At 36.1% G+C, this 26112-nt stretch overlaps 1 protein-coding gene across 1 annotated transcript in view; it reads right to left on the bottom strand.

Annotated features, from left to right (window-relative positions):
• Window positions 1-20929, bottom strand: part of LOC149778508 (uncharacterized) — a 35846-nt gene extending 14917 nt beyond the window's left edge. The window contains exons 1-6 of the mRNA XM_089939391.1: window positions 20451-20929; window positions 19820-19980; window positions 16643-16764; window positions 11253-11330; window positions 6710-6743; window positions 5995-6065 (exon numbers count right to left, since the gene is read on the bottom strand). Of these exons, the coding sequence (XP_089795517.1) occupies window positions 5995-6065; window positions 6710-6743; window positions 11253-11330; window positions 16643-16764; window positions 19820-19980; window positions 20451-20770 (786 nt within the window). The 5' untranslated portion in view covers window positions 20771-20929. The remainder of the gene's footprint in view (window positions 1-5994; window positions 6066-6709; window positions 6744-11252; window positions 11331-16642; window positions 16765-19819; window positions 19981-20450) is intronic.
• Window positions 20930-26112: the final 5183 nt, after the last annotated feature.

Here is a 26112-nt window from a genome sequence, read left to right as displayed (position 1 = left end):
ATGTAATGAGATTATTATCCATTAAGATAGTTTCCAAAGCTTCTGGTCCTTGCCAAAAAAAAAAGCACTACTACAAAAGCGTGTATGTGTCCTGAAAAATAAAAATATAAGAATTCGTTCGATCGAAGAATTGTACTTTTGAACTATCATCCAAACTGATATACCAAAAACGATAACCACTTTAGGCTAATTTGCATTTCTGTTACGCTTTATCGTGGTTGATTATTTCATGTTCAGATCCATAATGATAAAATAAGTTGAACAATTGTTGCTCTTAACAGATTATAGACTTGTAGGTGTTGAGGAACTGGCGTTATATAATGAATGGTTTGCTTGTGGAAAACATTAACTCTACTTGAAATGGCACAGTAAAGGTTATAGTTTTATTAGATACTGTTTGAGAGTTTAACGGCACAGCAGCATATTTCCAGATTGCGTTTTTTTAAAAATATAATCCTATGGTAATAGTTGTACTCGTCGATGATCACAATAAACTACTCAAGGTTGATTGCCTTAGCAATTGCCAGCTTGGTTATCATGTTATAAATGCAGTTCATCTTACTACCACCAGATGTAACTATTTTATTGTCTTTAAAACTTTATTGTAAATCAGTTTTTCTCCGCTTTTCTGGATTTGCTTAAACCACTCTCTGTCTTCGATCTATATTTTTCCTGGTTCCATTTTCCATCTCTCTATAGCTGTACACGTTGATGATCAAAATAACTTCCTCATTGCTATTTCACTGTGAATGACCTCTTTGCATATTTTACCATCGATAATTTTACACTTACTTATGATAGATGTTACTATTTCATCATGTTCTAAAACTGGATTTTAAATCACTTTTCCCGTCATGACCTTTGCAGCACAAGCAAAACCTGGAGGAGCAACTAAGCTCATTTATATTCCAGCTACAAGTAAACCGGCTGCAGAAACAGTTATACCGGCTCAAACTGCCTCCACGATTCTAAAGTTTGTGTGCTACTTTGTATTTCTCTCAAATAACTTTACAGAATTCGATCGATCTGACAAAATCATTCTTAGTCTCCTTAATTTACGTTATGACCTTTTACAGCGTCATTTTAGCATGTTTACAGCATAGTATGTCTCATTCACTGAACACGATTTTTTTTATATACTTAATTGTTACGTTTAAATGTCCCAATATTCATTTACAAATAAGTAGACTTATTTCGGCAGACGTACTTTATTCAAGTAGAGCTCAAGTAGTGTGTATTACAGCTACGACGTGTTGTTTACGAATGCTTAAGAGATGTATTTTAACTGATTTCACATTGTTATCATGGGTCTTGTCTACATACATCATAAGTTACATTATCTTGTAAACATAGTATTTTATTTGTAATCATTTGTGCGGAAATCTGGAAGATTAATCTTGCGCGTTCTCATGGTTTTTTTTTTTTTTGGTCTTTGTTTTTACTTCCCCGATGTTAGTCTGGGCATATGTTTAGTCCTGAATTTGATTGGTCAATAATTCTTTATTGTCCGATGATCGCAGGTGATAAATAGTAATTAGTTAATATATATAATGTAAAAGAAGGTCAGCGTTCACGAGCTTTGTCATTCACCAGTCTTTGTCAAAGACGAACAGTTCGAATTCTATTCTTGATCTGAAACGGCTCAACTAACTTTAAAGCTAATTAATGCATGGTAAAATTTCTAAAATTGTGTAATTTCCTAATACAACGGAGCACCTGGTCGGCCATCAGACATCAGGCAATGGAGCACTTGCTTCTTTATCGCTGATTAGTCTCACGATCATATATATATATATATATATATATATATATATATATATATATATATATATATATATATATATATATATATATAGTGTGTGTGTGTGTGTGTATGTGAAAGAGACATCTGGTCTTTGAGTGGTAACGTCTTTTCTTTTTTTAGAGTGGGATGGGGTGCAGGACATTAGGAGTTACCACTGTATTTATGATGGCATATTTGGACTGGCTTATATATAAATAAATATAAGAATCCGTTCGTCCCTAAGAATTCATTCTGTTTTGTAGGTGCTAAGCCATTTATGGAGTAAGATTTTGCCAGGGAAGGATCAGCCTGCTTTTATGTAGTCAGCTGTGAACTGGCTAATGATTAGCTTTACAACTTCTACAATATCCATATTTTACGCAGACCTATTGTAAACCCAAGTATACAATATCCATATTTGACGCAGACCTATTGTAAACCCAAGTATACAATATCCATATTTGACGCAGACCTATTGTAAACCCAAGTATACAATATCCATATTTGACGCAGACCTATTGTAAACCCAAGTATACAATATCCATATTTGACGCAGACCTATTGTAAACCCAAGTATACAATATCCATATTTGACGCAGACCTATTGTAAACCCAAAGTATACAATATGCATATTTGACGCAGACCTATTGTAAACCCAAGTATACAATATCCATATTTGACGCAGACCTATTGTAAACCCAAGTATACAATATCCATATTTGACGCAGACCTATTGTAAACCCAAGTATACAATATCCATATTTGACGCAGACCTATTGTAAACCCAAGTATACAATATCCATATTTGACGCAGACCTATTGTAAACCCAAGTATACAATATCCATATTTGACGCAGACCTATTGTAAACCCCAGTATGTGTTCCATATGAACAGAGTTTAACGTTGCATGGTGAATTACCGTTCAGGCAACATTTGTCTGAAGGAAAAAGCTATGATATATATTATCCCAAGAGTTCAAACATTTAGGATTGTAAGTTTTGAATTATATTTGTTGTTGTTGTTGTTATTGTTGTAGGGTTTAACGCCATTTTTCAGCACAAGATAGACTATATATGGCGACCAGCATAACTGTTGGAGGAAGAACCCTGGAAAACCCCGGGAAGAACCACCGACCCACGATAAGCTACTGGCAAGCTTTCTCATGTACCCACGTTAGCCAAGCCTGAGACTCGGAACCAACGCAGACAGAGGTGAGATGGCAGTGATCTGAAACGGTGAGCGCTTTTGACCACTCGGCCACTTGGGGCCCCGAATTATATTTGTTTTCTACGGTTTTAACAATTTTGCCTGATAAATGTTCGTGTGCTATTAGATATTCACTGTGGACAGATTAAGTGAAAATCAACTTATTAGTTTGCAAATTCTCCAAAAATCATGTTTTATGGTTGACCTGGTGGCAGCTTAGATAGTTTCTTTAGAAGTATAATGTATTCACTTGTGATGAGATTTAAGTGCTGCATATGGGCTAATAGAGATTCATGTTACACTAGGGATATGTCTGTGGATAAATTCAAAGTTAAAGGTTTATGGATTATGTAGAATTGTGTCCTATATTTCTTCACTTGCGTGATCTCTAACAAATGTTGTACAGGCTTTGTTATTTCATCAGCTTTAAAAACATAGACGATGATACTTTTTGAAGAAATGAAAAATGTACCTGAAAAACTGCAACATCGCTTATCAGATAAAGACAGGATGTTTGCTTGAAACTGATGAATAACGGATATACTTCATCGAGTGGTTGAAAAATTCACTATTAACCCTTTTATTATATTGAGTGTTATTCTTCAGCAAAATTTGCTTTGAGTACACTTCTATCCTTTCCAAATTTGTTTTTATTACACTTCTACCACGTACAAACTTGTTTTGAGTACACTTCTGTCCCGTCCTAACTTGTTTTGAGTACACTTCAATCTCGTCCAGACATGATCTGAGTAAACTTCAATCTCGTCCTAACTTGTTTTGAATACGCTTCTATCCCGTCCAAATTTGTTTTGAGTACACATCTCTCCCGTCCAAACATGATTTGAGTAAACTTCTATCCCGTCATAACTTGTTTTGAGTACACTTCTATTCCGTCCAAACTTGCTTTGAGTACACTTCTATCCCGTCCAAACATGATTTGAGTACACTTCCATCCTGTCCAAACTTGTTTTTATTACATTTCTGCCCCGTCCAAACTTGTTTTGATTACACTTCTATCCCGTCCAAACTTGTTTTGAGTACACTTCTATCCCGTCCAAATTTGTTTTGAGTACACTTCTCTCCCGTCCAAACATGATTTGAGTAAACTTCTATTCCGTCCAAACTTGCTTTGAGTACACTTCTATCCCGTCCTAACTTGTTTTGAGTACACTTCTATTCCGTCCAAACTTGCTTTGAGTACACTTCTCTCCCATCCAAACATGATTTGAGTACACTTCCATCCTGTCCAAACTTGTTTTTATTACACTTCTACCCCGTCCAAACTTGTTTTGAGTACACTTCTATCCCGTCCAAACTTGCTTTGAGTACACTTCTATCCCGTCCAAACTTGTTTTGAGTACACTTCTATCCCGTCCAAACTTGTTTTGAGTACACTTCTATCCCGTCCAAACTTGCTTTGAGTACACTTCTATCCCGTCCAAACTTGTTTTGAGTACACTTCTATCCCGTCCAAACTTGCTTTGAGTACACTTCTATCCCGTCCAAACTTGCTTTCAGTACACTTCTATCCCGTCCAAACTTGTTTTGAGTACACTTCTATCCCGTCCAAACTTGCTTTGAGTACACTTCTATCCCGTCCAAACTTGTTTTGAGTACACTTCTATCCCGTCCAAACTTGTTTTGAGTACACTTCTATCCCGTCCAAACTTGCTTTGAGTACACTTCTATCCCGTCCAAACTTGCTTTCAGTACACTTCTATCCCGTCCAAACTTGCTTTCAGTACACTTCTATCCCGTCCAAACTTGCTTTCAGTACACTTCTATCCAATCCAAACTTGATGTGAGTACACTTCTATCCCGTCCAAACTTGATGTGAGTAAACTTCAAATTCGTCCAACCTTATAAACAAGATGCATTAAATCTTGATAGTGGCATTGTTGATTTTTATGTTCAACTCATAAAATATCTCGATCACCTCTGAATATTATTGGAATTAATACAATACACGTTTGTGCCATCTTTTAGATTCTGGAAAGGAAACCTCAAACATTTTTGATTTACGTTATGGTTTATTATGTACGTATATGGATTGCATATATGCTAGAGTTTTTGTGTCCCCATACGTCGTTGTTTGTAATACTCATCGTGCCATCGTTTGGTGTGTACGTAGACGTAAATTTGCTGTATAGTGCAGCCTTACTGACGTACGCCTGTCACCCTTTATTTATACTTATTTTTCCTATATACATGTTCAAGTTTTTATCTTGAAAAATGTTTTTCACCTCTGAAGAGTTTCGAACCATAACCCATTCGCTTTCAATTAGTACGCATTAATTCTAAACGACGCGTCCCTTATAAACTATGTAACATTTACTTACCTGTAAAATTCTAGCAGACATCATTCTCGTCCTTGTACTTCCATCTTACTAGGCTAGGACATTTTTAATTGTCAGTTTTCTTTTCTAATTTTTTAAAATTTATTTTTAATGCTCTCGTATACAAGATAGTTAAACACAAAACAACCTACAAGTGGCCATGTTTTTTAAAATACTGGTGGTTAACGCTGCTCAATCTAAATGCTAGAAATTAGGCTTCATATTCCTAAGCGTAGATGTCAGAAAAATGGAGCTAAATGGAGAAAAATTATTCGACGAATACGTTCACAACAACGATAATATTGTCAAAATGTGAAGTATATGTTTCCCATATGCTTCATTTTCTAACGCAAGACTATGGCTATACCAATAGTTGAACATAAAGTGGCGGTTGTAAAAAAAAAAAAAGAAGAGACTATATCAATCAATCATCATCACTATTATCATCATTATCATCGCCACCACCAATAACAAAGCCATCAGAACCGTCAATCTTTTTTCTTCTACTTTTGTCATTATTATTTGCATTGTGGTAGTCGTTGAATGATTAATCCCTAAGTTAACAACAGGTAACTGAACAATTGTTGATTTCAAATCCTAAAAGAGAAGAATAGGCCAGCATGAATATATAATCATACACACACAATAATGCACAAAGAATTCTCACCTGACAGAGTATGAGTATGGACTTGGCTTTGCATCCTCGCTTGTGTGTCTCTAACTTCTGTTGAACAGCCGCTACAATAAATTGTATTTATCAATCAGATTAATTGATATCTGATTAGTATCACGTTGGATCGTATTGATATCTACTCATTATCACATCGTATCAGATTCACGTCTCCTCAGTATCACATTGGATCATACTGATATCTACTCATTATCACATCGGATCATATTGATATCTACTCAGTATCACATTGGATCATACTGATATATACTCAGTATCACATCGGATGATACTGATATCTACTCAGTATCACATCGGATCATATTGATATTTACTTAGTATCGCGTCAGATCATATTAATATCTACTCAGGATCACATCAGATCATAGGTTACACAGAATAATAATAATAATAATTATAATAATAATAATAATAATAATGAGGACTTTGTATAGCGCCTAATCTTTAGAAGCTCTAAGCGCTTTACAACTTTAGACAACACCTATAAGATAAGAAACATAATATTATTACAAAAACAAACAACATGAAATTAGAAAAACATTATAAAAAAATAAAACACAGAACATTCACGTGTATTGGCGAAATAATAATATCAAAGAATATATAACATCTGGTTAAATAACTATATCAGAAAAATACAGCTAACACAATTACGTACTAAAGTGAGAGGGTATTTGCAGTGAATACTTACAGATCATGTCCCTGAATGTCCATGCTTCATAGTCCTGCAAAACAAGTGGATCAAGAAGTTTGCTTTCATCTTCTAATAGATAACTATAGGAACAGGTCCAAGGGTAGCTCTCATGTCATGGTATGTGAAAGAGTGATTATCAAAGCGAGGCCGGCGGTTCAGGCCGTCTTTATTTTTACACTTTTTCTGCAGCTTTAAGACTTCATTTAAACCTTCAAGAACATTTTCTTTTTAAAAAAACTGTTTTACAATCCAAATAAAATCTAGTGAAAACTTTTAATCTCCATTGGTTTATATTATTGCCTTTTCAGATAGACATCAAAGTACGTAACAGCTTCATATCGTGCTGCAAGACGGATCTAAGGTTTGGAAGCAATGCTAGAGTTCTTGTATAAAAGATTCACGCCTGATGGCATGCTTTTCATATTTGAACCCATAACTTTACAGACGGATTAAAAATGGGCATATTGATCAGTTTCCATCATAACACGCATCATCATCAATATAATTATAGTCTCCTCTTCATCATCGTCTTCGTCTAATTCCACTTCAAGGCTTTTACCCTTTCAAATACCAATATGTGTGTATTTAGATTGCAAATGATAATACATCTATGTCGCCTTGGAAAAGGTTTTGAATCATTTGATGAAAAGTCGCTGAGTTATACAACGCATTCATACTTGGGATTCATTGTACACTAGCCGGAAATAGGCCGAATGTATGTATACGAACGAGGAAAATAAGATAAATATAAGCATATGAAATGTACATGAGAAGCAATTTACGTATGGACGGATGTGATCGCGAATACAACTGATTGAACTGACAATCTACAAACGTGATAATGCGAGAAATTGCAATGAGTGTGCTTCCAGTCGGATAAAGAGACATGAGTGATTAATTGAAAGGTCGACAGTGACCGACATAACGATGTAACACTGCATCCAGGTTATAAGATTTTTGGGTACTCCTGTTTAGCTTTTGGTTACAAAGAATAATCCAAGATCATGTAGAACAAACATTAAATGTATCGCCTTAAATAAAATAATAAATGAACATGCAGTTACTGAATGTCGATGCAATTCCATGCACTTAAACATTTAGCAACAGACTTAGGTAAACCAGATAATCATGGGAGACAAAGGCGATCGACTCTCGAAGGGGAAGGTGCAGTGGGTCTCGAAAGATAACTGCACCTTCTCCACCTCTTTCTGAGTGAATTAAAGAATGTATTTGAAATGATCTATGTAAATGGGAGCGTAAGTTAGGGAAGTACAAGACATGAGTTGCTTAAGCCGGGACGGTGAATTAGATGAAGTGTGAAGTGTTAACCTTCGGGTGCTGAAGGTCTCAAGTATCGTCAGGTGAAAACGCAATGCTAGTTCGACTTTATAACGAAGGTGACGAGAGACGGTGAAACAGTGACTTAACTTTACTGAAATAATATATATATATATATATATATATATATATATATATATATATATATATATATATATATATATATATATATATATATATTCCTGAAGGAACAATTTGTATGTTTCCCAGAATTATCTTAACCGTTATGATCTCTCGCCTTCGCTTAGATAGGTTAACCGTCGGGATAATTCAACAATGGGGAAATCGTATCAACGAATACTGTAGCAGACATCACCTCATGAACATATTAAACAAATTCTGGAATTCCGCTGTAATGTCAGCAAACGTATCAAATTTCATTAGAAAATAACACTTGCAACTTAACTATATTCAACAAACCTAGTTTGAGACATTATAGATATAATGTGCATAATGTCACCCGATGTTTTAGTTCCGTCTGTGCTGGACAAGATAATCTTGAAGTTCTCCCTACTGACTGACTTCGACTGACTTTTAAAAAATTTACGTCGCATTCGCCATATGGCATGAGCGACGGGTTAATGCCCGCACTGCGGGCTAATTAATTATCGCGGGGGAAGGAAAAGGATCCTCATCCCCCAGCGCATGTATGCACACAAGGTGTGTTCTTTAGTTAAGCCAACAGTTCGTGGGATAATAAAGTCCCAAACGACCTGTCTGGAGGGCTATGATGAGTGGGAATTGACCCAACACACTCAGTCTGATAAAATGCCTGTCTACTACGGTATGAGTCGTCAAGTTTGATTGGGCACTTCTTATATGACGTCACATCCGGTTCCAAGCGTACACGCTCTTCGGGGCACCTGATTTCTAGGCGAGTGGGAATCGGCCCACACACTCGTTTATAAATGTCCGAGTTGGCAAGGAGGGAGACACCGAAACGCCAGTCAGAACATTCCTGAAATGCCATAAAATTATAACTGTTAAATTATGCCCAGTTAGCTATATAATGGGTAAATCCTACTACCAATTATGTGTAAGCCAAAGTTGTAATTAGAGCCACGCTAATCAGTTACAAATTTTCCTATCATTAAATTTTTAAATCCAAAAGTACATAGTGTACATATGACCATTTAATTTAAAATTGTAAACATAGGACTAAGAGACCAGTTACATTTTGTACAACCATGTTGGGGCAATTGGTTATTAATTTGAAACAATGAATAAAAAGGTCGTATTTGATTAAAAATATCATCGAATTGGGATTTCAAGCCAAACTGAGATCCCTTGGTAAAGAGGCAATAATTTATTAGCCCTTAAAAGGGCTTTAGGACGGCAATCCAAATGTATGGCGGAGGTCTTCGTCTTCCTTAGTTTCCGCCGCACTTCGTGGTTCGTCGTAACGATGCTCAGGGAATGCCTCAATCCCATGAACCTCAGTTGTTCGGCTGCGGTTATCGAATTTTGGTGGAACGCATTGTTGTAGAATTGGGTGACGATACGTACCCCGAACTGGGGGCCCCAAGTGGGCGAGTGGTCTAAAGCGCTCTCCATTACGGATCACTGCCATCTCACCTCTGTCTGCGTGGGTTCGAGTCTCGGATTCGGCCAATGTGGGTATGTGAGAAAGCTTGCCAGTAGCTTCTCGTGGGTCGGTGGTTCTTTCCGGGGTTTTCCCGGGTTCTTCCTCTACCACTGATACTGGCCGCCATGTATAGCCTATCGTGTGCTGAAAAATGGCGATAAACCCTACAACAACAATGCTGGGGTCTCGGTTTCCTGGTGGTTTTTTGGTATCTTATGGCGATGTATTTAACAGCAATAATAAAGTGGATGGCCTTTTTGGTATCATTCAAGCCTGAGATCCATCAGTCGTTGTGTATCTGGGTCAATATCCTCGTCCGCGACTTCACCATTAGAACCAGTATCTTCTTCTCCATTCTTACTTTCCTCTTCATCTGTTTCAGCTTCTTGTTGTGCAAGGATTTGTGCCTCAGCTATGGCTTTTTCCTAAGCTTCTGCTTTCACTTTGGCACGCTGCCTTTTCTGTGCGATGTCTAGAAGGGAGATTTCTGTTTGGGCTTCCACGTTCCTGGTGTTTCCCTGCCGTTGAGTTGTTAGAGTCTGGGTCGCAATGGAGGCAGTAGTCAACTGAAGAACCATGCAATGTTCCAAGGATCTTGGTTTTTCTGTCAGAGGTCCAGTCACCACAGTTGGGTGGTTAGTATCCCGTAGGAGGGCTACCTTTCTCCTCTCTTTGTGTTTTTTTTTTTAAATTCCTGTTCCTTCTGCCATCACCATATTTATGTGGGTCAATATCTTGATTCGTCACCGCACTCTCATCCCAGACAAGTAATAAAGTTGTTCTTTTTGTTTAGGCTCTCAGGCTCCAACTGGTTGCTTGTGCCTTACCAAGGGCCGTAATGGCCCGTAGTGGCGGGGTAGGTATTGCACTTGCTGACAATACATGTGCCTCGCCCCTGCTTGTGTTCTTTTCCATTGAGATCGGCATACTAGCTAATATTCCACGCAACTATTTAATCCTCTCCAGTACACTTACGTGGTGATAGTTATAGCAAAAGGTCATGTGACCAATAATCAATCAGTCTGCATAGCGCTCGGTGACCAAAAGAGTGCAAATTGCGGATTGGTATGTATTGACAGTGAGTGCACGGTAAAACATTGGAATTATGCAATAAATTGACAATATCCTGGCTAAATTATACACGAAACAAGTTAATTTTATTATATGGTAATGACTAACAATATAAAATATGCACAAAATAATTACACAATGTTACAATACGTACCGAATAAGTTTATCACATGGGGTGAAAGCATCGTGAAACAACAAATACCGGTACACAATGCAGGTAACAACATTCCCCTGCTACAACACTGAAAGACATACCCTATATAAGTACATTATGCATATATATATATATATATATATATATATATATATATATATATATATATATATATATATATATATATATATATATATATATATATATATAAAGCACATCTTTCATCTAGGAAATGATGCATAGTAGTTAAATTGTTAAATCAATTAGTAATGGAGGTAATGTTAATTACATAGCCATACATGCATGGACATATACAAAAATTCATTAAAACACGGACTTTAATGTAAAACATACAGAAAGACAGAGGGAAAGGATGCCAAAGAAGTACTTACATAGTAAATAGGTAGTATGTGTTCATCTTTGAATGTTTTCTGCAGTAAGGTATACTTGGGGACTTTCGACGACACTAGCTATTAAATCAAAGTAACAGTTAAGTATTAGGTTCAAGTGTTTTCTCATGGACAACAATTCATCTAGCTATTGTATATTGAGGTACACTAAAGTGAAACCCTTGCATACCACACTCTATAAACTGAACCATTGCCCCATCCCTTGAATTCTCTCTGACATTTGGATGGTTATTGCTTTTGTCTGTGGTTTTTTTTTCCGGCATATCAAGACATTTGGATGGTGTTTGCTTTTGTCTGGGGTTTTTTTTCGGCATATCAAGACATCTGGATGATCAAGACAAGTTGGTTATTACGTACCTAGGCAATCAGAGTAACGTACATGTTTTGCTCAAGCAATCACCATGATAGCCAACTCTGGCTGATCCCATGGTAGGATTGGAACCCACGACCTTTCGGTCACATGTCCGCAAAGTTAACCATGGCTTGGAAGAGTCATACAAGAAATCATGCTTGTAAACATGGTATCAACAGGGTCCATTAAAGTTATTATAAATTATGCCCAAAAATGTATAATAATTAACATTTTCGAATTCATAAAATGATGCTTTATTCAATATATCCATCAATTAACGAACCACATTTGCTTCTTGGTTTATAGAAATTCTGCTTCTATTTGCAACCATGTTTTCTGTCCACAACTTGTGCATCCGAATGGCCCGTCAAATGACTAAGTAAGGTAGTTCTCGATTACTCTTGTATAACGACCATACCTCTGCTAGGACATCAGTGATGTACATATATAAGACAATGCAGGGTTAAAACGCACTCATCATCAAATATTCCAGCATCTTGATCACTAGCTAAAATTAAGCTATAATACAGCGGCAACACTTGCCTGGACCCCGATGATGGGAAGCATTATAATCGTGAAAAGTTGGTCACAGTGCTCCATTTTTTGTTTTGTAATGTTCCTATAAGTGTCCATTATACTGTGAGAGATGCCGCATAAAATAGAAACTGAAAGTCAACATACTTTAAACTGAGCATTCACTGTACATCACAAATGAACGTTGGTGTGATACTATTCTAACTGACCAAGTGCCTACTGCGACTGGACAGAAAGGACATAATCTTACCACCTGGATCAAAGTATGCAATTAACTCGAAGCTGGTTCACATTGTGGTGTTAATTATCAACCTTACACATTGTGAATTATTTGGTATGAAGCTTAGACAATTTGAGAAATACATTTTACCATGCCTGTCAATACAAACGTTTCGTAAAACACAAGCAGTACCGATTTTTGAAATATTATGTTCGCCATAGATGTTAATGCAGTAAAACATTATATCGAATAAATTAATACTTCGAATTAAAAATCTCGACTTCTGATTGGTGTACACCAGATGTATATCAAAAATGAAATTACAGACAGAGTAATATAAAAAGACACACAAGTGAAAGGTTGATTTTTTAATGCCGATGAGAGAGAGAGAGAGATAGAGAGAGATTGTATCTGCCTTCTATTGACACTCCATAACTAACTTATTAATTACTGTTTATTAATTACTGTCTGCCTTAGCTATTAGCGCTGCTGATTAATGCCCTCGTAACAGATAAAGTTCGTCTATTCAGTTCTGTCTTGTTGCTATTAAAACACAATTCTCGAGTGAACGACGCTTCCTTCCGTCATTCATTTACATGCCTAGACTATAAGATCTGTTCTTTTGTCTCATCTTCTGAACTTACCGTCATAATGTGTTGAGATTATCCATACACACACACACACGCACAGCAATGCACATAAACGTGTTGAGATTATCCATACAGACACACACGCACATCAATGCACATAAACGTGCATGCAAGTCCTCTACAAGTCTCTTACCGTGTGTGGATTAAAATTTGCTTCAATAATTCATTTTTCTCCTTTAAAGAAGCATGTGGTCTTTGATTTAAATAGTTACTGAGCTGTTTATATTCCTTACTATATAGAGCTACCAAAGATGACCATATTTTTTCTATTACGTCATCACTTGCATTTAACCAATAAGACGCCCCAGTTTGGATTTGCTTATTCATTTTGGAGATGCGATTTAGTTGGTGTATATCCCTTGAGGACCTTTGAATTTAAGAACACATAAAGCACTTCTTGAGAACATTTTTTTTAAATATAGGATCCTAAATACTTCATATATAGCATGATAGCATTGTTTGCATTTGCAACATGCACAATTAGGGAATGATGGGATGCCTCTATGTTGCTTTCATGTACGGTGCCTGAAATTTCTTTGAATGTTGCTCCTGTGGAAATAGTACATGATCTGGGCACATAGCTGACCATATTGGTTACTCCTCTGTGCTCGAAAAATCAGCCTGAATTAGTCTAAGGTACACTGTTTATAACAGTTATTAAATTAGGGAAAAATAATTTTATCAGACGAGACAATACCAGCTTCTGAAAGTGCAATGAATGCATTTAAAATATATAAAGAGTAAAAAGGAATTATCTGGGTTTTTGTTGTTGTTTGTTTGTTTTTGTTTTTGTTGTTTGTTGTTGGGAGTTGGAGTTGTTGTTTACAATTTACCTTTGAAATCCAGGAAGTGAAAATGACCAAGCGGAGCTAGTAGTTTTTTTTATTATAGGTGCACGTATAGAGCAAGGCCAATCTGTTTGCTTGATAACCCAAATTACACCCATCAATCATATACCAAAATAAAGTGACGTAAACGTTCTTTTTACAATATCTAAGTGATACAAGATTGTTTTTGAACAACCAGGATAAGCAGTGAGGAAAGCCTGGGAAATACTTTTTTCTTTAAAACTCTAACTCCCTATGCAAATTACGAAACTGCAGAGCGTTACCAAAATCATGGATATGGAGAAGACACAATTTGGCATGAGAAATGTTAACTAGTATGATAAATCTGTCTTGGCGTGTCTCAAAATGGTCGATAAGAAAAAAGAGTAAACCGAATGTTTTCACCTACCGATGTAGGGATATTAGTCAATATTTTAAAATCATGGATATCTAAAATACACAATTTGGCAAATAAGTGTTAACAACTATAACACGTATATTTTGCAGGGTCCCAAGATGATCAACAAGAAAAGAGAAAACCAAATATTTGGCGGAGTCTCAACGCCTAAGGCGAAAATAAAAAAGACATTGTGAGGCGGAATACCCCGACCCATTGGTCAACCTATTAGAGGGTTAATAAAAATTAAAATTAAAAATAAGGAATGGAAGGATTACGTACAACTCGGGTTTTCACTAAAAAGTGGAAAGACACAACTTGGCCTGTTTATAGAATATAGTCAGACAATCTTTGCTTCCTCTGAAGGCAAGTACAGGCATTACACAGCTAAGGTAATGGTTCTTACTGATGTATTTTACATTATGAAGGTCAGACAAGAGTCTCCAAACCGACTTCTTTTGTCACAAGTCCTTCAATGCAAATACATGTTTCCTAAATGTTTTGAGAATAGACAGAAATGTATAGCACTTTTCTGGCACTAGATCTTTTGCTATCTTTTATGTCCTTACTCAACACTATTCGTACTCATGTTAATACAAAACTGGTACAGAAAAGTGCAATTAAAACCTAACTAAATTAAATGTTTATGGCGGTGTAATGTTTCAGTGCGACGTGCTACTAGACACTTCAATCACTATGTTTTCGTAATGTTTTGATGGTAGTACATTTGGAAAGGCAATGCGTATTTTGAAATATTGCACAACTTCAGTTGTTTTTTACTTTATGAAAAAATCTGCAAACTTGGATATAGTAAGAATTTATATATAATTTATTTTTATCCAAAATGTTATTATCCTATAACATAAAGTGTTATTTTTTGTGTAATAATATAAGCACTGTAAAACCACTCGTTTTGTAGTTATGTTAATTTATTAATTATGTTATTTATAGTTTCTTGTGTGTTTAGCATTTGTCCATGACTGTAGATTGTAAGGGTCATTTGTAAACAACATATTAGATAGCTAATTTTTGTCCATGACTGTAGATTGTAAGGGTCATTTGTAAACAACATATTAGATAGCTATTTTTTGTCCATGGCTAAGGGTTGTACTTTAAGACATTATTTGTAAACATGTTAACATGGCCGTTTGACCTTAGAAAGTTCTGGAAACGAACTTGGAACTAAAATCTTGGTCATCTTCTTGTGTCTTAAGCTTTTTTGACAAGTTCGGATAATACAAATTATTCATTCTCTGGAAACAAACTTATAACTAACATCCTGGTCATCTTCTTGTGTCTTAGTTTTTAAAATAAAATAAGATTCTGATAATAACAATTATTCATTAATATCTTAATATTGGTCTGGAATAACTTTGATTTGTTTTAGATATAATTTGAGCGGAATTATTTCTTGAAATTATTCATTGGAATTACAAACTGCTAATTGACTTTTCGGACTGAAACACTACTTTCTGATTGTTGAGGACTGATTCAAACACCTTTTGGATTATATCATTGTGAGACATGAAGACTGTTGGCACATCATCACATTCAAGACAACTGGTATATCCGCACATTCTAGATTTTAATTAGTCAGAAACTCCATTGAAATTCATTTGAAACACTCGATAGTTTTGGACTTGCCATAGAAAGTTTAGGATTATTAAATCTGAGATTTATTTCAAAATACTGTACGTTCCTCTAACATTTTTAATTCTTGACATGGGAAATAAATTATTTGCAAAAACGATGAAGAAAGAGAAGAACCACCCGACTTCAACTCTTCTTTTGCCATTTGACTAATATTTAAACATTGCATATCGTGTGATACATCATATCGTAATGTTTCGGTTCAGTTCCTCACTAAATAACTACACCTACGATCTGGAGTGACATGTTCAGTTATCCTTGTATGATATATACCGTCTTTAGTGACGTGTTCATTTACCCAAATATTAGATATACCGTCTCGAGTGACATGTTACGCTACCCTAGTATGAAATATACTGTCTTGAGTGACATATTCAATTACCGTAGTATAAGATACCGATAATATGTTTAACTCACAAGTCTGTGATACAGACCGATCATATAAGCATAGCAATGTACAAATGACCGAAAAGAACACTCTTAACTGTCGTTTTGTCTCTCTTATTCTTGACTTTGATCTTATCTGGTTGAGATTATATCAGTTTATGGAAGAAACAGTACGAAGCGAGTATAAATACATACTATTTTGTGCAGAACTTGGATATATTTTGCTACACCTTGCTGAGTTATCGAGTTCACAGAGTCCAAAGAAGAAGAAGAACAAAACGAAGCTCTGCTTCTAATGTGTAATAACAGGTTAAAAAAAACTAATTTTAAAAAGTGAAAAGTTTAAACGACTTACCACTAAACGAGGAGAGGTAAAGCTTGGACCGACAATCATTCTTTCCATGTGTTGCTCTGATAGCCATTTTGTCCTTTGGATCTCAGACTGAGCGTTGATAATTTCGTCCTGCATGGCATTACCTTGACAATATATATACATACATACATATATATATATATATATATATATATATATATATATATATATATATATATATATATATATATATATATATATATATATATATATATATATATATATATATAAACTGTCCATGACGTCCCATGTCACTTTGTAACTTCGACTATAAACTTTTAGCCACATTAAACTGAAAACTTTGCACAATTTTTAAATCCCGTGAAAGGTTACCAAACTAACACGATTAGATTTGACGAGTCATCACCAGTAAGAACTTGCCAAAGCTTTGTATGGTACACGCTAAACTGCACTTAGAAATATGACACTGCTGTTAGCAATTGGGAAGACAATTCCTGATATTGACTGTGCTGGAATGGAAATCCTTTACAACCATCTCGCAATAATAAACTTATGGATATAAATACTGCGAAACATTATCGTGCATATCGATCAGTGTATCCAAAAATAATTGTGTATATCGATTAATGTATGCAAAACATTATCGTGTATATCGATTAACATATGCAAAACATCACTGTGTATATCGATAAATGCATGTATGTAAGTATCCACCTTTCTCTATTTATGTCTATCGATGTGTTCTAAATATATTTACCCATTTTCTGATAGGCTGTGTGCCTATTTGTCTCCTTAGGGTTGCTCTAAAGATAATATCAAATTCTGAGATAATGGCGGGTATAAAGTGAAATTGTTTGCATTTGCAATATGCACAATCGAGAGAATGTTGTCAAGTCTCTGTTACTTTCATGTGTTGTGGCTGATATTTCTTCGCATACTGTACTTGTGGAAATTGTACAAGAAAAACCTGGAAAATTCTTTTTGTTTAAAAATCGAACCTCTATGCAAGAATATAGAGCGGCACCTGATATTTTAGCATTTCTGTCTGTCTCTGTCTAGGTCTTTAGACTATTTGGTGTACGTCTATCTCATTTGAGTAAGTCTAAATTTCCGCCCGAAATAACAACGATAGTGCACTGGTTGCACGTGGGCAGCATTCGCTGTTCATTAAGGATCTGTATTTTATATGGCGCAAAATATAATTTTTGTCAAGGTCATCGTTTGTACATCTATCTGTATTTCCTCACTTAATTTAAATCTGAATCCACTTTAGATCTGATTAGTTAAATCCTTAATAATAATAATAATAATAATACCTTGCTATAATACGTAGCCACCATGTCATTACTTGCGGTCATAATTTTGTCTTTATTTCGGCTGTTTATTTGCTTGCTTTAGCTCAGTTATTGCTAGTTCCAGACGGATCGAAACTTGATACTCGAGTTTAAATAGCTCTCAAACGCGCTTCATACGTGCATGTAACTAGAGAGATGATGTGGGTTCATTGGCAACAACACATACGCACATACAAACACCAAGTTTGGAAAGACAGCTGGACGTTCAGAAAATTCAATTTTATGTGAGGAAATAATGTATGAATGTCTCTTCGTTCAGTAGGGTTCCATTTGTAATCAAACAAGTGTTCATTGCAAATAAAAGCAGATACTCTAGCAAGTTTGGAAGAAAATGCATCCTCATTAGCATGTGCTTATGCATAAGTTGAAGAGGCCGCATCCTTTTTCATTCAAACTAGGCCATTATAATGTTACAGCCCGATTCCACTTCAATACGTCCTGTGCAAGCCATGGTGTAAGTATCAAAACTATTCAACATGAAAAGAAAATTCACAAGAAGCTATCATAAACAAAACCCTTGACTCTTCAAAATGCGTAGACAGAAAAATATCGCTTTACTTCTTAACCGCAATACGCAATTATTTTATGAGATTGAAATAAAAATTAGAAAAAAAATTAGGTTTTAAACTTGTTTTAATCGCAAGGGAACGTGTTATCGTTCATGAAATGGAATAACTTGTATATGGAATAACTTGTTTATGGAATAACTTGTATATTATAGTAATCAACTATATATAATAAGTTTGTCTTGGTTTTTCTAAATTGCATGAAAATCATTCAGCATCACAATATCAGAGCCAAAATTTATATCAATACATTCATCTATCCAGACAGATACGAAAATCAAACTAACAAAAAAGATTTGCATAAATACGTACATATGAAGTGACAAACAATGGACAGACGCGCATATACATGCATATGAAGCAAACGTACACGAGTATTTACGTACATTCAGGCGTAAGTGGCCTCTACAAGTTCCAACGATTGTCTCCACGGTATTTATTTCTATAATGTTGCATTGTTTTATACAATGGTGATCTCTGACAAGAACTTTCCTGTGGGGGGACGATTATAGTACGATGGTGTTGTTATTTTTAATTTTTTTAAGTTGATAGTTGTTTTTATCCATTTTTATATGACGGAAATATAGAACATGTGTGCGTTACTTTGTTTAATTAATGTTTCGGGCGTGGTCTATTATTCACACCCACCCAGAGCAACGAGAAAAACAAATGATAAGCTATCAAGATTCCGAAAAAGATCTTTGAACTCATCAAAATCGCTTTCAGTGCCATATGCAATGTTTCTACTATAGTACCTGTCATGTGCAAACTACACACACATGCATGCATACATACATGCAATGCATGCATGTGTACGTACGTACATAGATGCATACATACAGACAGACATGCAGACACACACATATACATAAAGTAAACTTGATAAGGGCGCAAGTACAAAACAGTTGGGGCGGATGATGGGTGAGGGGAAGCCAGCGCACCACCCACCCACCCCACCAACAAACATTACTTTGGAACAACGGGAACATTTCCTAGGGTAATCATTCTCTTCACATACATGGCTAAACTTATACAATGTAAACGCTTAAAATGCAGGAGTTTCCATAGGGAGTTCCGTCACACGGACTACTCGCAAATTTTATTGCATGCCAACCCATCCCCGACATGATATTTCTGGATCCACCCCTATATTGTATGTGCATAAATATGCATATGCATGTAGGGGTGCTTATTGCCCGGAGTCGGTTAAGGTTGAGAGAGAGAGAGAGAGAGAGAGAGAGAGAGAGAGAGAGAGAGAGAAACAGACAGAGATTTACACAGCTTAGAAGTTTCCTCTTCTTGCAGTTGCTGAGCAGAAACTGGATGTTCCGTCCATGGCTTTCCGCGTGATTCGCGTTTTTCTCGTCGGTTGGCTAATCTGACGGACTTATCTTCAGAATCTTTGGTCTTCTTCGACACTTTTGAACGCTTTCCTTGCCTGCAAAATTGCATGATTTACAATCATAGCAAAATGTAGTTGCTCCGATATAGTCTGGACAAATCATTGAGACAACAGTTTATAAAGAAGAGGTTTGGTGCCATTTAGTTCTGAAATAGACGAACGTTTTCTTAATTTAATGAACCACGAACTTAGTGTCTTTATTATCAGTCATTATCTCAAATATTCACCCCATCGAAAGATAAAACTGAATGATTGACTGACATGGCGTCCAGAAACACATTCTCGCACTTTTGTATCATTAAAGACAACTAAATCACCTGGCGTACATATAACTATTTCAAATACGGCGAGTTCATATATGTGTTAAAGTTGTCGAATGATACAGATTGGTTAAAGCACCATAATTCAACATACGCTAGCAAAACATTAGGTAAGTTTCGAATTTGCATCCGATTCCATTGCATAGTATCTGACGAAAATATGTGTACATGAAAAATGTTATGTACCTGTACCTGTTCTGTTCTGCCATTTGTAGATGTAAGAACTTGTAGACTTTTTCAGATTGACCAATGGTCTTGTCAATTGCTTTGTGCCCGAGTCCTTCCGATTCTAAAACTTCTCTAACCCTGGCTGGCATAATAAAGTCAAGGTCATGGAGGGCATTGGCATGGTCTCCCTGGACATGACTGCCATGATGACAGTCGAGTTTGGGCCCTGGTATTCCACCAACTTTTGTCTCTTTAATGATGTAACGGTCACTAGAAAGAATAAACTGCTTCGGTATTTTCTCAGTCCGAACTGCTCTTGATTTCTTTCCCGGGATCATCTCCGTGACAGTGTACTAAAATTGACACAGTTTAGGTAAAATAATCGTCAAATCTAGTAAGAATGATAAAACCCCCTTTACTTTCTATCTATAAATTAATCCAAATGCGCATGCAAGTGTAAATTATTCAATAATTACACGCACGGCTTTTACGATTTTTAAACTTATACTCGGTATATAATTAAAATGAAATCCAAGCGTTAACGTAGAGAGTGACGGTTACAATTTCAAATGTTTACTAAAGAGATCATCAAGCCTGCACTGTATCTGTCGTTCTCTGGTCGTAAATCACTAATCAGTAATGTCGTTTCGTGATACAGTTTTAGTGGGATTTTGATTAACCAATAAATATTTCAGAACACAGCCTTGCAAGAACGTATATGTATAGAGCGCTAGATAATCGATCCATCGACCTGAAGAGTAGGTATTTAGGTAGACTGTAGGTACTGACAAAGTCAATAGGTCATGCAGCATCTCTGGCAAAATGTATCGGTGGTAAGGGAATGGGATGTGAAGGGAATGGGGGAGGGAGGGAATAATAGGAGAAAAGCAACTTCCGGTCGTGGAATCGCGAGATTCTGTTTATGCGAGAAGCTGTGTAAACTCAAAATTAAATTATAGCTATGAATCCCACACACGTGTCCATATCAGATTGTACGATTGGCTAAATCTGTCAGAAACAAACTAGCAAAAAGTAATTAAATAAAAAGGACAATGGATTCGCTTACTTTCAGCACCATTTCATACTCCCGATTGGAGGTGATTAAGGGGATGATAATATTGAAGTATTGACGTTGATGTCAATATTAAGGAGAAGAAATAAAATTTCTTAAATCGGGATTAGTCGACCATTAGGTGACTAACAATGGGACCCCTCAATAAAATATCAGATTATTGATCCAAGATCTTTGATAAGTAAATAAAGGAAAATGTTCCTTCAGGACAGCAGCAGACCGGATTTACTGAGTCCTCTAAGTTTGCTCTAAGATTCAGACACTAAAATAATGCTCACACCAAATAACCTCATTCATGATTCGCTACACCATTTCAGCCCTAAAACACAGCTGCATATGTATTTATATAAGAGACTACAAGCGTGATCCCTGATTGCCAATTTTGAATCTGACGGTTCCCAGATAGCTAATTGAGCTACTGCTAAACATTTCGTTTTAATTTTTGGGTCTTATTTTCTTTACGAACTATGAGCTTTGTTTCGTTGGTTAAATGAAGTTCGGCCATCAGTTTCAAGCTAGAGAACAAAAGCCTCAGTTGCGTTGGTAAAACTGGATTTTGAACTGGATTTCACAACAGACCTATATGCAAAATACGAATCTGAAATCCTAAAAACGTGGCTGTACTTTCAGCGTAGATGGTTAAGTCACGCGTATATTTAGCCCTTGCTTGAATATAATGCTATAGATAAGTGAAAGTAAAGTACGACTTAAATGCAACGCATAAAACTTTACAAAGGCAAGGCCTGAAGTACAGGTCCTTTATTCCACCAGTCTATACGTAAGGTTTACAGTTGGTTAATCTCAAGTCACCTCAAACTTCAGCCACTTCAGATTACTGGATTCTGTACTAAAGTTTACATCCAGACTTAGCTTCTACTTGTGATATCCAGACTTTTCAAGCTTCAAAAGCTCAGGCATTTTCAACACCTATCATTTCTAACGAGGTATTATGAGATTGCGACCTACTTGCAAGTGCTAATTACCTCCAAAATTGAAGAGTTTGACAACATAAGTGCTCCAGTGACGCTGTGGAAAAAAAAAAACGAGTTAGGGCGCTTTTACAAGACTTTTACTTAGTAAAGATTACAATCAAGAAATAGGTCAGTTCATCACAGCAAAACAGAGTAAAGTGGTCAAGTGTGTGAAACTATTTAGTTGGACTAGAGCGATATGAGTGTCCGCCAAGCTGTTATACAAATACGTTAATTAAATTGCTAGATAGCAGAGCCGCTTTACTTATGAGCAGTCGTGCTGATCGATGACATTGTTGAAATCCAAGGCTGAATAAATGTAATATAAATCTGACAAAAGTCTTGCGGGTCAAAGTTCAAGTATTGACTCGTACATGCATATGAAGGCCAGTAGGTACTGTCAAATGCAACCATTTCACGTTTATACAGACTTTCTCTAAAGTATCAAAGTAAAGTTACTCGGGCATGAAAATTATTCACTTGGTCTTGTAGGCACAGTTAGTCGAATTATTAGTTCAGTTAAATTGGATGGCAAAAGCAGCATACAATACCTTGATGCAGCCAACTAAATCAATACAGCATTTCCTCTGTTTTCAATTATTAATAAATAAATGTTTATATATAACGGGACTAATCTAAAAATCCATTCACCAAGTTATTAAAATAACAGTCCCGCTTTTAAGGATGAAGAGTGAACAGTCGTGAATAAGGTTTTGATACATACAGCTGTTGTTGTTGTTGTTGTTGTTGTAGGGTTTAACGCCATTTTTCAGCACACGATAGGCTATACATGGCGGCCAGTATTAATGCATACAGATGTACAATAATATTTATTCCAGATCGCATGAAACACTAGACCAACAAGTTGTTCTACGCCCTTTTTTCTGACAAACTAGGGTTATGTCAGACTAAAGGCGGATAACGTAGTGTTGGTCTAATGAAACAAATATCCACGCAAATATCCTTTTTTAACGTCTATGAAACCAGAAGTAATTATAAATTTTCATTTTAATTTTCGTTTCTTTTTTATATTACTCTCATTGCAAAACGCATTCAGAAATTATTATGTGAAAATATCTGATCTAGCTGTAGTAATACTAAGTAAGTTGTGACAATACTTTCATATTTAAGACTTATATTAAAAGTAAGTGAACATTTATCACTTTTTTGTATGATGAGTTTTGTTCTTACGAATTTTATACTCAGGCTCACTTTCTAATTACATTTATACACAGATGAAACTCTCAGTACACTTTGTGATTACTCTGCACGCCGAGTGGTCTAAAGCGCTCTCCGTTACGGATCACTGCCATCTCACCTCTATCTGCGTGGGTTCGAGTCTCGGATTCAGCGAATGTGGTTATGTGAGAAAGCTTGCAAGTTGCTTCTCGTGGGTCGGTGGTTCTTTCAGGGGTTTTCCCGGGTTCTTCCTACACCATTAATACTGGCCGCCATGTATAGCCTATCGTGTGCTGAAAAATGGCGTTAAACCCTACAACAGCAACAACAACAACAACATTACTCTGCACAGATACAACTCTCAATACACTTTCTAATTACTCTTCATAGATGCAACTCTCAATACACGTTCTAATTACTTTACATAGATACAGCTCTCAGTACACTTTCTATCTAATTACTCTACATATATATAGCTCTCGGTACACTTTCTTATTACTCTACATATATACAACTCTCAATACAATTTCGAATTACTCTACATAGATACAATTCTTAGTACACTTTCTAATTACTCTACATAGATACAACTCTCAGTACACTTTCTAATTAATATGCACAGATACAATTCCCAATACACTTTCTAGTTACTCTACATAGATACAGCTCTTAGTACACTTTCTAATTACTCTACAAAGGTACAACTCTCAGTACAATTTCTAATTACTCTACATAGACACATCTCTCAGTACACTTTCTAATTACTCTACATAGATACAACTATCAGTAGACTTTCTAATTACTCTACAAAGGTACAACTCTCAGTACAATTTCTAATTACTCTACATAGACACATCTCTAAGTACACTTTCTAATTACTCCACATAGATACAGCTCTCAGCACACTTTCTAATTACTTTACATATATACAGCTCTCAGTACACTTTCTAATTACTCTATATAGATACAGCTCTCAGTACACTTTCTAATTACTCTACATAGATACAGCTCTCAGCACACTTTCTAATTACTCTACTTAGATACAACTCTCAGTGCACTTTCTAATTACTCTACATAGACACAACAGTAGTGAAGTATGGCACCCTAGCCTCAATGGAAATTAGCATTACAGACCCCCCTGGGCAACTCTAGCCTCAATGGAAATTTAACATGGGAAAAAATCATGGGCAACTCTAGCCTCAAGGGGAATTTAACATGGGAAAAAATCTTGGGCCTCTCTAGCCTCAAGGGGAATTTAACATGGGAAAAAGTCTTGGGCAACTCTAGCCTCAAGGGGAATTTAACATGGGAATAGATTGTGGGTCTGTTGAGCAACAAGGGAAAATGGAACAGGGTCGGGACCCTATTTTAATACGGTCCCGACCTTATGGGTCTATGGAAATGGAACATACAAAAATTGAAACAGGGAGGGGTCTCTATTTTTAAAAAAAATAAAAAAATAATAAAAAATAAAAAGATGGGGTAGGCAATTGAAAATCTATCTCTTTTCGAGACATTGGAGTGGCCCTGAAAAGGCCTTTGGTTTCTTCTACTTCTTCTTTTATTTCCTCCATTTTTTCCACCATCCCCTTATCTTCCCCAAAATTCCTTTCTTCTTCCTCTTTTCTGTTTCCGGTATCCAGTCCGGGTGACCAATGGATAGGAACTTGGCCTGTATCTTCATCCAATTGTTATTCAGTTGGTCGAATTCTAATTTCTTCTTCTTATTCTGTTCTTTCTTTCTTTCTTTAGTCCACCTTTCCTTTATGTTCTCTACTTCTTGGGTCAGCACTCGTTTCAAAAGTTCCTCGGCTTTTATAAGTTGGCCAACACCCCATTTCACATAGGACCACTCACTCCATACTAAGATATCTTGTAGGAAGCATCTTACTAATGTTATATTATCCAGAGCTTCCTTCAAGCTACCTACTCTTACATAGGGAGGGTCAATGAATCCTCTTATTTTCTTCACTTCTTCTTCTAACATTCCGTCAAGGAGATCCATAGCTAGTTTCACACTCCTCACTTGTCTGGTCACAAAATCCCTTGTAACTGGATATTTCCATTCCTTTTCTACTCTTTCCACCACATATACTCCATCTACTATCCAAAAATAGCTGTGTCTCAAGTTGTTGAATAACTCTATTACAACCACCATCTTCTTTCTCGTTATTCCGTGGAACGGTTCGAACATCAAACCTTGTGGGTTCTTATAGTTAAAGCGCGGACGTGAAGGAAAACATCCCCTAAAACAAAATTTATATTACCTAGATCATCACTTAAAACGCTCGGACGTGAAGGAAAACATCTCCTACTTTTCTCATCTCATTATCTACTATCCACATACGCGAAGCAACAATAAACAAATCCATAATCTACTATCCACACAAACGTACGTGAGCGCTTACCAAACCCCAAAATCTACTATTCACACTAACCTACTTGATCACTTACAAAC

The sequence above is a fragment of the Sinohyriopsis cumingii genome, chromosome 17 (assembly GCF_028554795.1).
Source record: "Sinohyriopsis cumingii isolate HCF-2022 chromosome 17, ASM2855479v2, whole genome shotgun sequence".
In the NCBI taxonomy this organism is placed as follows: Eukaryota; Metazoa; Mollusca; class Bivalvia; order Unionida; family Unionidae; genus Sinohyriopsis; species Sinohyriopsis cumingii.
Note: the sequence above shows the minus strand (reverse complement) of the source record. Positions and strands in the feature narration are given on the sequence as shown.